This window comes from Sinocyclocheilus grahami, unplaced genomic scaffold (assembly GCF_001515645.1).
Source record: "Sinocyclocheilus grahami isolate Dianchi unplaced genomic scaffold, SAMN03320097.WGS_v1.1 scaffold2220.1, whole genome shotgun sequence".
In the NCBI taxonomy this organism is placed as follows: domain Eukaryota; kingdom Metazoa; phylum Chordata; class Actinopteri; order Cypriniformes; family Cyprinidae; genus Sinocyclocheilus; species Sinocyclocheilus grahami.
In genome coordinates, this window is record NW_015507399.1 from 1,998 (window position 1) to 15,990 (window position 13,993).

The 13,993-nt window shown below is 34.8% G+C and overlaps 1 protein-coding gene and 2 pseudogenes across 4 annotated transcripts; all 3 read left to right on the forward strand.

The window, feature by feature from the left end:
* The first annotated feature begins 502 nt into the window (after nucleotides 1-502).
* Nucleotides 503-4,728, forward strand: LOC107574424 (galectin-9-like). Of its 4 annotated transcripts, none has more exons than XM_016260864.1 (8): nucleotides 503-657; nucleotides 845-933; nucleotides 1,863-2,073; nucleotides 2,184-2,255; nucleotides 2,498-2,521; nucleotides 2,918-3,006; nucleotides 3,160-3,316; nucleotides 4,063-4,728. In XM_016260864.1, exons 1-8 carry the CDS (start codon nucleotides 622-624, stop codon nucleotides 4,207-4,209), a joined length of 825 nt encoding a protein of 274 aa, XP_016116350.1. In that variant the 5' UTR covers nucleotides 503-621; the 3' UTR covers nucleotides 4,210-4,728. The 4 variants fall into 4 exon arrangements, with proteins under 4 accessions (XP_016116350.1, XP_016116351.1, XP_016116347.1 ...); XM_016260865.1 differs by having other exon boundaries at nucleotides 2,184-2,303; nucleotides 3,788-4,143; XM_016260861.1 differs by having other exon boundaries at nucleotides 504-657; nucleotides 2,184-2,303.
* An 839-nt stretch (nucleotides 4,729-5,567) lies between these two features.
* On the forward strand, nucleotides 5,568-7,870 carry LOC107574420 (GTPase IMAP family member 7-like; annotated as a pseudogene).
* Nucleotides 7,871-8,412: 542 nt separating this feature from the next.
* LOC107574422 (GTPase IMAP family member 4-like) lies at nucleotides 8,413-12,531 on the forward strand (annotated as a pseudogene).
* The last annotated feature ends 1,462 nt before the right edge of the window (nucleotides 12,532-13,993 follow it).

Sequence of the window (13,993 nt, forward strand, 5' to 3'; positions counted from 1 at the left end):
CCAGGCTTATTTCAGTTATTCTGACTTATTTTGAACCAAATCAAATGACAATAAGTCAGACTAACTGAAATAAACCTGGCTTATGTGGTAAACTTGTTTTATGAAACAGGCCTTGGGTAAAACATGTCAGTTAAACACATTTAATCTAATCTTACCAAGTGTTAAAGCTAATGGATTTGAACATCATTTTCTTCATTACAACCCCTCCGATTGTAAATGTATATATAAAAACATACAAAAATACAAAGAACTGAAATTTACTTTAAAAAAAGTAACTGTATTTAACTAGAATCTCAGTTTGAATGGGACTAACAGCTGAAAAGTCCATTTGAACTAATCTAAATAACTTAAATTATCCTGAGGCAGAAAATATAAATTGTATGAATGAATTTTTCTCTCACTCCACTAGATTCTGTCAGTGTGCCAGTGGTCCTTATTGATGTTTGTGAACAAACAGAAAGGCTGAACATCATGAGTGTGATGCATAAATAGACGTTGAACATTAACTTTGATTGTAGTTTTAATAAAGAGACTGCAACCTGTAAGTAGAGCTGAAATCAGATTAGCTAGATGCTGGACATTGAAGAACAGCTTTAAAACTGGAGCGCAAGATCTGGCACAATGGCACTGTATCAGCAACTACCATTTTTCAACCCGGTAAGTGACCTATTATTTTAAAACTGATTTATAATTTATTTTTAAAGATGTTGAAAAGATGGTCTATTGTGGGGAGAGTTTTCATTAATTCTCTTTAATAATGCTAAAATAAAATGACTTTGAACAAATGGATGCATGAAGATGAACAAGCACTCATTTTATGGGATATCTATATATTTTCACACAGAGTGTGCCATTCACTAGACTGATCCAGGGAGGACTGCAAGAGGGAACGAGTATTACTGTATGTGGACGAGTTTTGTCAGATGCAGACAGGTGAGTAACAGTCTGCTGGCATTTATGCGCTTGGTAATTAATGGTATTTAATGATTTGCATTTATTTTATTTTTTTTAAACATTACACTTTCATTAAAACATTTGCAATTGTTTTGTAAAATGTGTTTTTATGTTTGGGCTGAGTTTGCATTGCTTTTACAATATTTTCACCAGAGGATGTTGCCACACGCAGTGTTTCGAGCTTGAATTTAACAATTCAAAGTTTAACTTCTTTCTTCAGCAACTGCCATCGTGAGATATTTCAAATGCTTCAAAAAACAAGAATCATTTTGCAAAGCATATGATTTAATTGACTCAAAACTTCATAACCATAAGCTCTACTTTTCAGCACAATGGTAAACACAAAAACTTGAAACACATTAAATGTCAAATATAACAGCTTTAAACACTTACAAGTCTTTCCCTTCACTAAAAACACGTAAAATAAAACTTGATTTCAACATTTACCCACATCATCCAGTCCTATGAAAGCATGCTAGTTTGCAAATTAGCAAACTTATACAGCATATTTTTTGAAATTTTATTAATCAATAAAAAACATAAATAAATAAAATACAGGCATTTTAATTTAAATTACGCACAATATTAAGTTGCTGTAATGATCCACATTGTGTCAAAAGAACTCAAAATTATGTTTGAAACTTAAAAGGTTTAATCAAGCAGATAAATCACAATTTTTAACGTGCAACCATATACTTTTTTTAAGTTTTAAGTTCTGGTAAAAGATCCCTTGAATTTCTTTTTAGAGTGAGTGAGAGTCAAAGTAGCAAATGCAAATTATTTAACTAAGCAGTTTAAGCATGATAATTGAATGTATTTTGAAAGTACATAATTCTGTGGTATTTAAAAAAACATCAGATGTTAGTCATCACTATATTTTATTACAGTTCTATAGTTCTATAGATTAGCTCTCTCTATTGCAGATTCCAGGTGGACCTCAAGTACGGGTCTGATATTGCTCTGCACTTTAATCCACGCTATGAAGGAGGATCTGAGTACGTAATGCACAACACCCTTCAGAGAGGTAGATGGGGCTCAGAGGAACGCAAGTACGAAACTCCCTTCCCGAGAGGCCAGATGTTTGCTCTGCAGATCCTCGTCACACTGAGCTCATACCAGGTGCTTTACTGTCTGTAAACAGTTTTATTCTTACATGCCCTTTCATCCACCACCACTACAGGTCTTTCTTGATGAATCAGAAGAATGAGAATACTTTTGGCTTTTTCTAGATAAGTACCAACGGGAAACCCTTCTCAGAGTACAAGCACCGTATGCCGTTCTCATGGGTGGACCGAATCCATGTGAGTGGAAATATGGAAGTGAAATTAGTTGCCTTCCAGTATCTTGTGGTGAGATATGTCTTAAATATATACATGAGTGTGTGTGAATTTATATTTTATGTAAACACTAAAATTTCGTTTTTGTTTTTGTATGTGATTAATCATGATTAATCGATTTGACAGCCCTACAATCTTTATTTTATTTTATTTTATTTTATTTTTGTGTTCCTGTCCTAAATATCTACATTTATTTTCATTTACAGTCCCATCAACGACAAGGATCCTTTGTAAGTTATCGGACATATATGGTGAAGGCAAATAGTTGATGTAAATCTCTAAACTTTTAAATGCATGTTAAAATGTATAGCTCTAATTTTCTAGTTTTCTTCCCTGTGTCTCTCTTGCACGCTCTGGCGATTGAAGATCAGATATCTTTTTCAGAAATGGATCGTTTAGGCCAGTTTTGTACAGAGCTCTATATTGCTAAATATCTCTATAAAAAGTCTCACAAAAATCTTTTTTTTTTTAGTATTTAATTACATTTTTTAAGTATGTCATACAGTGAATTGTTAGGGATTATCTGAAGTGGATTTGACAAAGTTCAACAAGAGACTAAATATTTGCTGTGCTACAAAGTATAACATTGTAATTTATTATCTTTCATTATTTTCACCCACAATCAGACAGTCCCATATAAAAGCATCATTCATGGTGGACTACAGCTTGGCAAAGTCATCATCATCCAAGGATTTATCAATCCCCAAGCGAATAGGTTTGACAATGTCATTTCTCTCTGATGCACATTACACAGCTTATGTTTTAAAATAGTTTTTAATATTGTCTAATGTCATAATGGCATCTGATCAATGGAATTTTGAGATGCTTTTTCAAGATGTGATTTCTATATCTTTTCTTTCTCCAACAGAGTAGTGATTAGTCTGCGGCACAAAGCTGGAATTGCATTTGTCTACAATGCTGGTTTTGATGAGAATCTGGTTTTGTGCAACACTTATGGGGATGGAAAATGGGGTGAAGAGGAGCAATCTGAGGTTATGCCGTTTAAAAAAGGGCAACCGCTGCAGGTAGGTGCATACACAGTACAAACACTTTGTTCAAATGGACATTGCTGATATAATTGTAAATACACAAGACTAATGATAGGAAAAACAAATCTTTGAATCAACTGAACTAACTGCTTTGCAAAATGACTCACTTTTTTGAAGTACTTTGAACACCACACACTGATGATGCCTTCTGGTCAAAATGGTGTAAATGCAACACAACCTCATGCCACAATATGCATAAAAACAGCTTTTACAAACCAACTGCAAATGTTTTATTGAAAGTGTAACCTATTACGATCAATTAACAAATCAGTAACATACACAAAGAAGTGCCTTTATGTGATATTTTACCAGTTTGCAGGGCTTGCTTTGTTTGTTTTATGGAGGGCTTAGCCAATCAGGCTAGTAAGACATTGATTACTACAACTCTTCCTTTTCCTTATACAAATGTGTCATAAAAAATGCCTATACATTTAATTTCATTTACAGATCATCGTCTCCCGACAACGGCAAACCATTGAAAATTCTGAAACAGTTGTGACGTAACGAAGCCTCATTTACTGTAATCACGTAACTTTGGCAGTTTGATAGGAATGGTTCTAAACAAATGATTTGCAAACGTTTCGAAGCTTCAAGAAGCAGTGTTTTGAAATATCCCATTGCTACACAAGGAAATCCCTGTACATTAGATTTTGGGGGAAGGCTGTTTTTAATCTTTGCATTGTTGGAGGATTTCACATCTTTGTCTTGTATGGGCATTTCAGGTCACCATTTTCTGCAGTCGTCATCAGTATCAGGTGTTTGTCAATGGTGAACAAACTCACACTTACAGCCATCGCCACACTAAACTGGAGGAGATTGATGTTTTGGAAGTTAGCGGAGACGTGCAGCTAAGCTTTGTGCAGCCCTGACAAGGATTTCATACAAATCTATCTATGAGAAATACTTTTTATAATTTTTTTATACCTCCTTTCTTAGTTTATATGTTTTGCCTGCATCTAATCAACATCTAATCAAATTTACAAAGCAAACAAACGTACAACTGATTATAGTCAAATAGTAATACTCCTGACAAATAGGCACCAGTGTTGCGCTGAAAATATCACTGAAAGATTGACTAGTGATCAGGAGCATTTCCCCACTATAAACACTGAAACACAGAACTGATAATGAAGACATTAGCAGTGAGTGGAAAGCATAATGAAGTCATTTTTGAGATTGCACATTGTGCTCTTGCAGAATTGTTTGTTTTGTTTGGATTATTTTCAATGCCTGTGCTCTCACTGAATAAATGTTTTGTTGCCCTAGTTGGTTGTCTCACAGTTTATCCCTGTAATATACTGTGTAGTCAGTTAACCTGCTTTATGGAATACATTCATTGGTCTAGTAGATCAAGTATGAAAGATTCAATAAATGTTGAGTGCAAAAGCTCCAAGTGTTCAGGGATGCTGATTACTGATATTGTGCCTCAGTTTTTCAGATAATTGAGTTTGCACTCGTACTTCCTTTAAAGAGCTTTGAACTGTACATTTACATTTAGAGGCAGTATGTAGTCAGCCTGGGCCTATATGCAAAAAAATTTTAATAGCCCCAAACAACGTGCAACAAAGAAGCGTTTATAGCCATGCAATATATATATATATATATATCAGGAAAATCCCAAACACATTGTTTAGAAAAATACATTATTTTTCGTCCTAGTAACCTAATACATATTTATTTCACATGGTCAGTAGCACAGTGTTTCTCATTCAAACAATTGCATTGTGTTAAACTGACTTGAAACGGTTGTGTTTTGGTTCATCTCAATACTGTAATTTTGAAAGAACTTGTTTCAACATGTGACTGAAGTAAATTAAGTTAGTACAACACAATTCTTTTCAATCACTTTACCTAATTCATTTGGGTTGAGAAATTATTTTAGTTGTGGAACAGGATTTCCCCTTCCCATCATGCTTTTCACAGGGCTGGATATGAGAGTAAATGTTGGAATAAAAGCTTATTTTATGATTTTTTTTTTAATCAAGAGGATACAATTGGGAGACTTGTTAAATCAACCTGCATCCCACAGATAAAACAACAACATGTCACCAAACATTGTGTTAGAAAGCCTTTGAATCACATGTCACAGTGTTTTATTGTCATTAGTTCACCACAATAGAGGGAGTTTCACAGTCACGACAGCTCAAGCTCAAACACCTTCATTCTCTCACAGAAACTGATCTACTGCTGGGAAACTTACAGATATCAGGCAAACCAGCACAGAGAAATGAATCCAGAGCATACAGGTGTGTTTGAATTAATGTGCTATATTATAGCAAACTGATATTATAGTAATTGTAGATTTTTTTTCCCCAAAAAATAAAAACTGCACATAGCAAAACCTGTTTGACTAGATTGTAGCTGATCTCAGTGACTTTTTACACACTGTTAAAATGGATGATACAGTTCTGAAAATATCTTCACAAACAACAAAACATAATCTAGATGTGTCTGTATTTGCACCAGGGGTTTAGTTGGTAAATATCAATATATCAATAAATCATTATGTTTTTAGACAAATCAGTTTAAGCTGAAGTGACTGAGTCAAATTGCAAATTCAGGCAATGATGAACAGCTGCTGTTAACAAGCAGAATCACTGAAGAAAAGAGAAACACAAGAACTACAACTGACTTCAGACACAGCCTTAGATGAAATCAACTGAAATAACACAGCAGAACATGATTTGTGAGAACATTGGCAATTATAAACTCTTTGACTTAAAGTTTGTAAGAGCCCAGTTGCTTCTATATTTTTGTCCTGTAATTTATTCAAATAAATTATTTGTGCACATTGTTCAGATAAAAAGGTTTATAAATCTTTGATCAGAAATATAAGAAACTGCTCTGTCTTTGAAATGTCTTTTTCCTGTCATCTAGATATCACTGTACTGTCATATGGCTTGCATTTTGATTTTAATAATATACAATAATAGTGCATTTTCCTGTGTTTATTTTATGCTTTAGTTATGAATGTAATGTCTGTTGATTATCCACCCATCTATTCTCCAAACCATTTGTCCTATAGGGTTGCAGCTTGTTTATCTCTGTGGATTTTAAGATAATGTTTCTTTAACAGAAGGTGGTACTTTGGCATGAATTTTATTTTGTGATCAGCTGTAGCAGTATATGGTTTTCCTACAACGTCATTTGTTTGCTTCTGTTATCTATTCTGGAAATAAGAAAATAAACATTTTGTAAGGACACATGAAGATGCTTTTTATAGAGTGTTTTCTGTTTGTTTTTTTGGTCACCAAATTATGGAACATATACAGTCACTGACTCCTCTTAATATCTTGATACAAATGCTAGTAGACACAAGTGGCTTTTTTTGTACTGTTTATTTGAAGGCTTCTCTACGGAGCCCTGCACGTGACATGCAAGACAAAATAAATAAATAGTGTGCACAATTTACTAATTCGTTCCCTCAATGTACTAAATTGTGCACACGATTACTATTTCGTTCCCTCGATTTGCTAAATCGTGCGCACAATTTACTAATTCGTTCTCTTGATTTATAAATCGTGTGCACGATTTAGCAAATCGAGGGAACGAATTAGTAAGTCCGCACTTCTCTCTACGTATTGACAACAATATTTAGAAACCACATTAGCATGACATAAAACAAAAGCATGTAAAAAAAAAATATATAATAATAAAAAAATACAGGCAAACAAAAGTAAAGTTCAGACACACAAATCAAAAAAACGTTGTTGGCTACAGGGAGAGAGAGGGGGAAATAATCGTTTAATCTTCCTTACAATTCTTCACATCTTCTTAAAGGTCTTTGTGACAATCATTAGCCTTTACCTACTGAGAATTAAGTCCAAAACCTTCCTCTGACAATTATTTCTGTGTTTATTTCAGAGCCCGATGAAGCATCTGATTTAAACGAGCTGAGGATCATGTTATTGGGAGACTGTGGAGCTGGAAAGAGTCCAACAGCAAATGCAATACTGGGTCGAGAGGCATTTAAAGAGAGCAGAACCACAGAGACTGAGATACAGAGAGGAAGAGTAGAAGACAGAAACATCTCCATCATCGACACGCCAGGATTCGTCAACACTCATCTCACTGATGAAGAGCTGAAGAAGCAGATGATGAAGAGTCTGTATCTCTCTGATCCGGGTCCTCACGTGTTCCTGCTCGTCATCAACCTGGACACCTTCAGAGAGGAGCAGAGGAACATTGTCCAGCAAATTCAGGAGAACTTTGGAGAAGCAGCGTTTTTATTCACCATGGTGCTGTTTATTGGATGAGAAAAAGTCTCCAAAAGAGAATTTAATCAAATCATTGACAGTGAAGAAACACAGAAAATACTGAACTACTTTGAGGGAAGATGTCATGCAATGAACAGCAATGATGAATGTGATCTGAGTCAAATCATAAAGCTCCTGAAGGGTACTGATGAAATGGTGAAGAACAATGGAGGACAACACTACAGCAATGAGATCTACCTGAAGAATCAGAGAAAACGTAAGCAGAAAGAGAGATTTTAAAAAAAAAGGATGAAAAGAGACTGAAACAAGAAGAAGAGAGAATGAAACACGAGCCGGTGAGGGAAAGACAAGAAGAGAGAGGAGGGATAAATCAAGAGAAGGAAATAAAAACCAAAAGCAAAGAAAGCAGAATCAAAGCCGATAATGAGACGAAACAAGAGGATGTGAGTGAAAAGAAAACACAATATCTGAGAGGTAAGGATGCAGCAGTTCAGGAAGATCTCAGGAAACAGAGAGAAAATCTTAATATGTAGGGTATAAACGTGTCCTGTTTACTCTGTAAATGAACAACAGTATTCAGAAGCCTTTATTTGTATAGTATATAAAGATTTCATAATCAGTGAACTGTTGAACAGCTTTCCAAATAATAGTTTATTTTAATCTTTGTTTCACAGTGGAAGGAGACCTGAGGATTGTTCTTCTGGGTAAAACTGGATCAGGACAGAGTTCAATAGGAAGCACGATACTGGGCAGAGATGTCTTTAAAGTAAAACTCAACAGTGTGAGAAACATGAGGGACATGTGGAGGGTAGAAACATCTCAGTGATTGACACACCTGGGCTGTTTCACACGTCCATGACTGAAAAACATGTGAAGGCTGAGATTGAGAAGAGTTTGCAGATGTCTGCTCCTGGTCCTCATGTGTTTCTGCTGGTCATCAGACTGGGTAGATTGACAGAGGAAGAGCAAAACACAGTCCAATGGATTCTGAAAAACTTTGGAGAAGATGTTAAGAGATTCACCATAGTGCTGTTCAACGTAGCTAATAAATTAATCAAACCTTTAGAAGAAATGTTGCAGGAAACACAATAACTTAAGAAGTTAGCTAAAGCAAACACTGATTGCTTTAATGGTTACTTCAAACAAATGTTTCACTAAAGCATCAACATCTAAACCTCTGTAATTTTCACTGAGAGCTTTCATAGATGTCTGACAGAAAGTCTGTAATAAGTAAAGCTGGTAATGCTGTTTGTGGAGTTGTTTTATCAACAGTTTTGGAGTTGATGACTTCTTGGTTCAAAATCATGTTATCTGCAGCCCTGCATGGTCTCTGATTGAAAGAAGTCAAAATGGACATGATTTACTGTCATATGCTGTTCATAAAGAAAATTTATTTTATATGATTTCACTATTGATTTGATGTAAAATATGTGGTGATAGTAATTTTGTGTTCTTTTTAATCTATTTGTAATTGTTGTTGTTGTTGTTGAGGAAAAGCCCATGTTGAATTTCAACATTGAATCATTGGTGATTCACTGTTGGTCTGCTATCTGGGTAGCACTCTTTACTCATGCAGATCAGTTACATGTGCCGGTGGAGGATTATCTGGGAGAATGTCAAACACTGAAGTCATTAGTTCATCAGCATTCAGGAAGATTTCGATTTTTAACACCAAAGATGAAGATTGTTCTCAGGTCATTGAACTCCTGAACACTGAGCAGGACTATAAGGAGACTCAAAATAAAAGTATGAAGAATGTCATCATCAAATTAACCCATATGGTGTGCATTATGCATGTATCATGTGCAATATGCTGTTGTAAGAGTGTGACCTGTAGAGCGCGTTGCACTTTACCACACAATCGATGTGAAAACGGAGAGAAATTTGTGAATTCCTGTTCAAGCATTTATACTGTTCGTGGCTCCATCACCACTGTAAATTACTCATCAGCAGTTCTTTTGATTTTTAATATATACATTTTTGTGATGGTTTATTTTAATAGATTTTTCAGCATAATAGGTTTGTCTACATTTTTTATTTTTTTTGCAAGTTACGTCTAAAATCTTTACTCTGCCTGCACACTGAAAAAAGGCATGTAACATGAAATTAAATTAAATATGATAGTTGTAAGTAGAAATGCTATTTTCTTGTAAAACATACTCCAATATCCACTCAGAAATGTTTTTTTATTGCATTTTGCGACGTCAGTAAACTACAGACATCTTCAGATGTCGTTCAGTGTGTTTGTTCAGCAGGTTTAACGTGTGCTGAAGTGTGGAGCACTGAAAAGAGCCCAGAGATGACCCCCTTTGTGTTTTACTCCATTATGTGACTAAAATTACTGCTCAGAGATGTGAACTTTGACTATAAAGACTATAAAGATGATTATAAAATTTCAAAAGGGAAAAAAAAGTTACTGCTGATGAAATTGACTGAATTAATAATAATAATAATAATAATAATAATAACAACAACAACAACAACAATAATAATAATGCATTTGACTGTGTTAAGTTACCTTCAAATGTGGTTTCGTAAAAAAACAGAAAATGTTCAATCACATCACAGTGTTACTCACTTTAATGTCATTAGTTGATCACAATAGAGGGAGTTTCACTGTCACAACAGCTTGAGCTCAAATACCTTCATTCTTTCACTGAATTCACACTGAGATACTGAATTACTCCTCTGAAATTTAAAGATATCAGCCAAATCAACATAGAGAAATGAATCCAGAACACACAGGTATGTTTGAATGTATGTGTCACGAATTCGGTTCATGGACTTCCGTTTATTCACCATGCTTTAGCAAACTGAAATGATAATCAATGTAGAGAATGTTAGAGAAACGTACATGGCAAAACCTGTTTAACTAGACTTTAGTTGATCTCAAGGACTATAATTTGTTTTACACACAGTTAAAATGGGTGATTTCTGACTATACAGATCTTCACATAAACAACAACAACAAAAAAACATTTATTTATTTATATATATATATGTGTGTTTTTAGATGTGTCATTTTAGGCTGATATGAATGTGATTGAGTCAAATTGTTATAGTATAAGCAAACATTTTGACAACTGTTTTTTTCTTTTTTTTTTTTACAAGATTTAGTTTTTTTTTTATTTTACAAGAGCTAATTTACTTAAATATTTTCATCATACATATTCTGTGAATGATTATTATGCATGTCGTTCTAAAGAAAAAAAGGTAGTCTTTGTAAATATTTTATCAAAAATATTATTACTTCACGTTTGAAGTGTCTTTTCTTGTCATTTGACGTTACTGTACATGGACCATAATGTACTGATGTCATATTTTGAGTTTTATAATATATGATAGTATATTTTCCTGTCTTTATTTTATACTTTAGTTCCTCATGTAATGTTTGTGGATTATGTGTTGGTATTTAAGACACTGTCTCTGTAAGAGAACACACCCACTGTTGGAAGCTTATTGGTATTGATGTTCAGTTTGTGATCAGCTGTGGAAGTACATGTATTCTACATCTCTCTCTCTCTCTCTCTCTCTCTCTCTCTCTCTCTCAAATGCTTTTTTAATTTGTTGGATTTGTTATGTGGTAAATGTGGGGGAAAGTTTACACGGGATGTTTTTATTTTTGGGGCGGGGTACAATCAAAAGCAAAAGATTAAATGGCAGTTGCTCAATTTTCTGTTCGGACAGGCAAAGCTTGTCATTTATAAAACAAGGAAAAACAGAATGGAAAACAGGTGTGGTCAAGAGATTACATCTTTGTTTAAGGCATTTGTTAAGTCACGAATAGTTGTGGAATTTAAGTATTATAAAGCAATGAAAGACAGAAACTTTTAAGCTACCGTGGTGTTACAATTCTGTTTTTGTACGGTGGTGGAGGAGGAGTTAATCTTTGGTCTTGTGTGGATTTGAGTATCTATGTCTCTTTTATGATTGAATAAAGTTTATTATTAAAAATCTAAATCTCTCTCTTTCTCTTTCTCTCTCTCTATCTCTGCTTGATATATATTTTAAAAATTAGAAAATAAATGTATTTTTTATTAAACATTAAGAAATACATAACTTTAACAGTTTTTTCCCACCAATTTATAGAACATACAGTCACCAGTTTCTCTTATTATTTAACAACACACATCTAATCACCTGTTTTATTGTGTAACACACTTTTCATGATCCAAACCTTTACAGTTTTCTGCTATACTACCTTATGGTATCTATAGCATTTATTTCTTACTGTTTCCCAGAGTTCGATGAACCACCTGCTGTACAAGAGCTGAGGATGGTGCTAATCGGAAGAAGTGAAGCTGGAAAGAATTCAATAGGGAACATAATACTGGGTCGAGAGGCATTTAAAGAAAGCAGAACCACAGAGACTGAGATACAGAGAGGAAGAGTAGAAGACAGAAACATCTCCATCATCGACACGCCAGGATTCTTCAACACACGTCTCACTGATGAAGAGCTGAAGAAGCAGATGACGAAGAGTCTGTATCTCTCTCATCCTGGTCCTCACGTGTTCCTGCTCCTCATCCGACTAGACAGATTCATAGAAGACGTGGTGAAGACCGTAAAAAAGATTTATGAGCACTTTGGGAAGGACATTTCAGGTTCACCATGGTGCTGTTCACGGGAAGAAAGGCGATGTCCAAATGAGAATGGATCGAGTTCAGGCTGGACAGAAAAAACTCGGAACGGCTGAGCTTCTGTGAAGAGAAATGTCACGTGATCATTCATAAAAACAAGAGAGATAGGAAGCAGATCGCAAGCCTGTTGGAGAACATTGATGAAGTGGTGAGGAAGAACGGACGAGAATATTATGTTAAAGAGGTCTATGTGAAGAACAGTCAAGATGAGAGAAGAATGAAACAAAAAGATGGAAAAGAGAAGATCAGTGTAGAGGAACAAATAACAAGCCAAGAGAAAGAGAAGAACAGAGAAGACAACAGAGCAGAACATCTGATCAGAGAAGAAGAGTAGATAAAACATTGTTCAGAAAGACCAAAGAGCAACAAATGAGAGTGAAAAAGGATATCCAGAAGGAAATCAAAGTGAAACATGAAATGTGTTTGATCAGGCAGGAGAAGAAAGAGACACCAGAAAATAATTTAATAAAAGGTCAATATTTTGCAGTTCATAACTTGTATAGTGTGTATTTTGATCATTCACACCTCTTTTTAATAAGGTACGTTGTTAGTAAACTGTTTGTCTTCACAGTGTCCGATCTAAGGATCATTCTTCTTGGAACCGGGATTTTGGAAAGAGCTCGACAGCAAACACCATCCTGGGCAGAGATGCATTCAAAATCAATACATGTCTCCCATCAGGCAGTCAAACTTGTGAGAAACAAGAAGCAGGTGTGTGTGGAAGAAACATCTCAGTGATCGACACTCCAGGACTGTTTGATCCATCGATGACAAGAGGCCAAATGCAGGCTGAGATACAAAAGTGTGTGGAGATGACGGATCCTGGTCCTCATGTGTTTCTGCTGGTCATCAGTGTAGCGTCTGGACCAATCCAACACACTATATATTCTCTTTTTATATGACAAATACTCTGTAACCTCAGTTAACAAGCCATATGAGGAATAAATTAACATGAGAGTCCCCTCTCAGTAAATGAAATAAATAAACATCACAGCATTTCGCATACATTTCAACATGTAGGTTGTGCATGTACATGTATATGGTGTAATTTTATGTGTATAATCTATATTTATTTTTTCTTGTAGATGTTAAAGGTTTTTACTCACTGTTACTTGCTTTAATGGCGGATGTGTGTCTACCTTTGAGTGCCGGTGAGGACACCTTCGAGATGCATTCGGTAGTTGACTTGACTTGACTTGACTTGACTTAAAGCAAAATAAAAAATAAAAGTAATAAAAATAAAACTGTAATACTACACTGTATAGCCACTAGATGTCTGCATATATATACAGGCTGTAATATCTAGATGGTGTAGATGGTGAAACAAGACACGATTTGTAATAGTTTCAATAGTTTTTACTATAGTTTTTATTAGTTTTAATTTTAAAGTCATAATTAAGAGTACTCTGATATATATATTTTTTACTTTATATGTGACTTGAAGGAATCCAAAAGTAATCAGATTACATTACATTTATATTGTGGTACTTGGATTATGTTACTGAATACTTTTTTTTATGAAGTAATTTGTAACTGTAATGGAATACATTTTAAAAGTGACCCTCCCACCCCTGCTTACATGTTGTAGGTAAAAGTCATATGCAACAATGAATTTAATTTTATACTTGTCGCGTTCACCGTTGAGCTATTCTTTGAAACGACAGGGGGCGACGAGGAGTAATTGTCCTCCAAAACCATCGAGAATTACAATTTGCCAGTACAAGAGCTAGGCAAAAGTATAAATCCCGCTCTAGGGGCCGTTCAAATGTCGTGCCTAAAAATGAGTGGAAAATGCT

What these genes read in the sequence shown, in the direction of transcription:
- LOC107574424 (XM_016260861.1), top strand. Translation starts at nt 622, where the DNA reads ATGGCACTGTATCAGCAACTACCATTTTTCAACCCG. An exon ending in TCACACTGAGCTCATACCAG is followed by an intron (nt 2,074 to 2,183) that starts GTGCTTTACTGT and finishes GGCTTTTTCTAG; the next exon opens with ATAAGTACCAACGGGAAACC. An exon ending in TTGCCTTCCAGTATCTTGTG is followed by an intron (nt 2,304 to 2,497) that starts GTGAGATATGTC and finishes TTTCATTTACAG; the next exon opens with TCCCATCAACGACAAGGATC.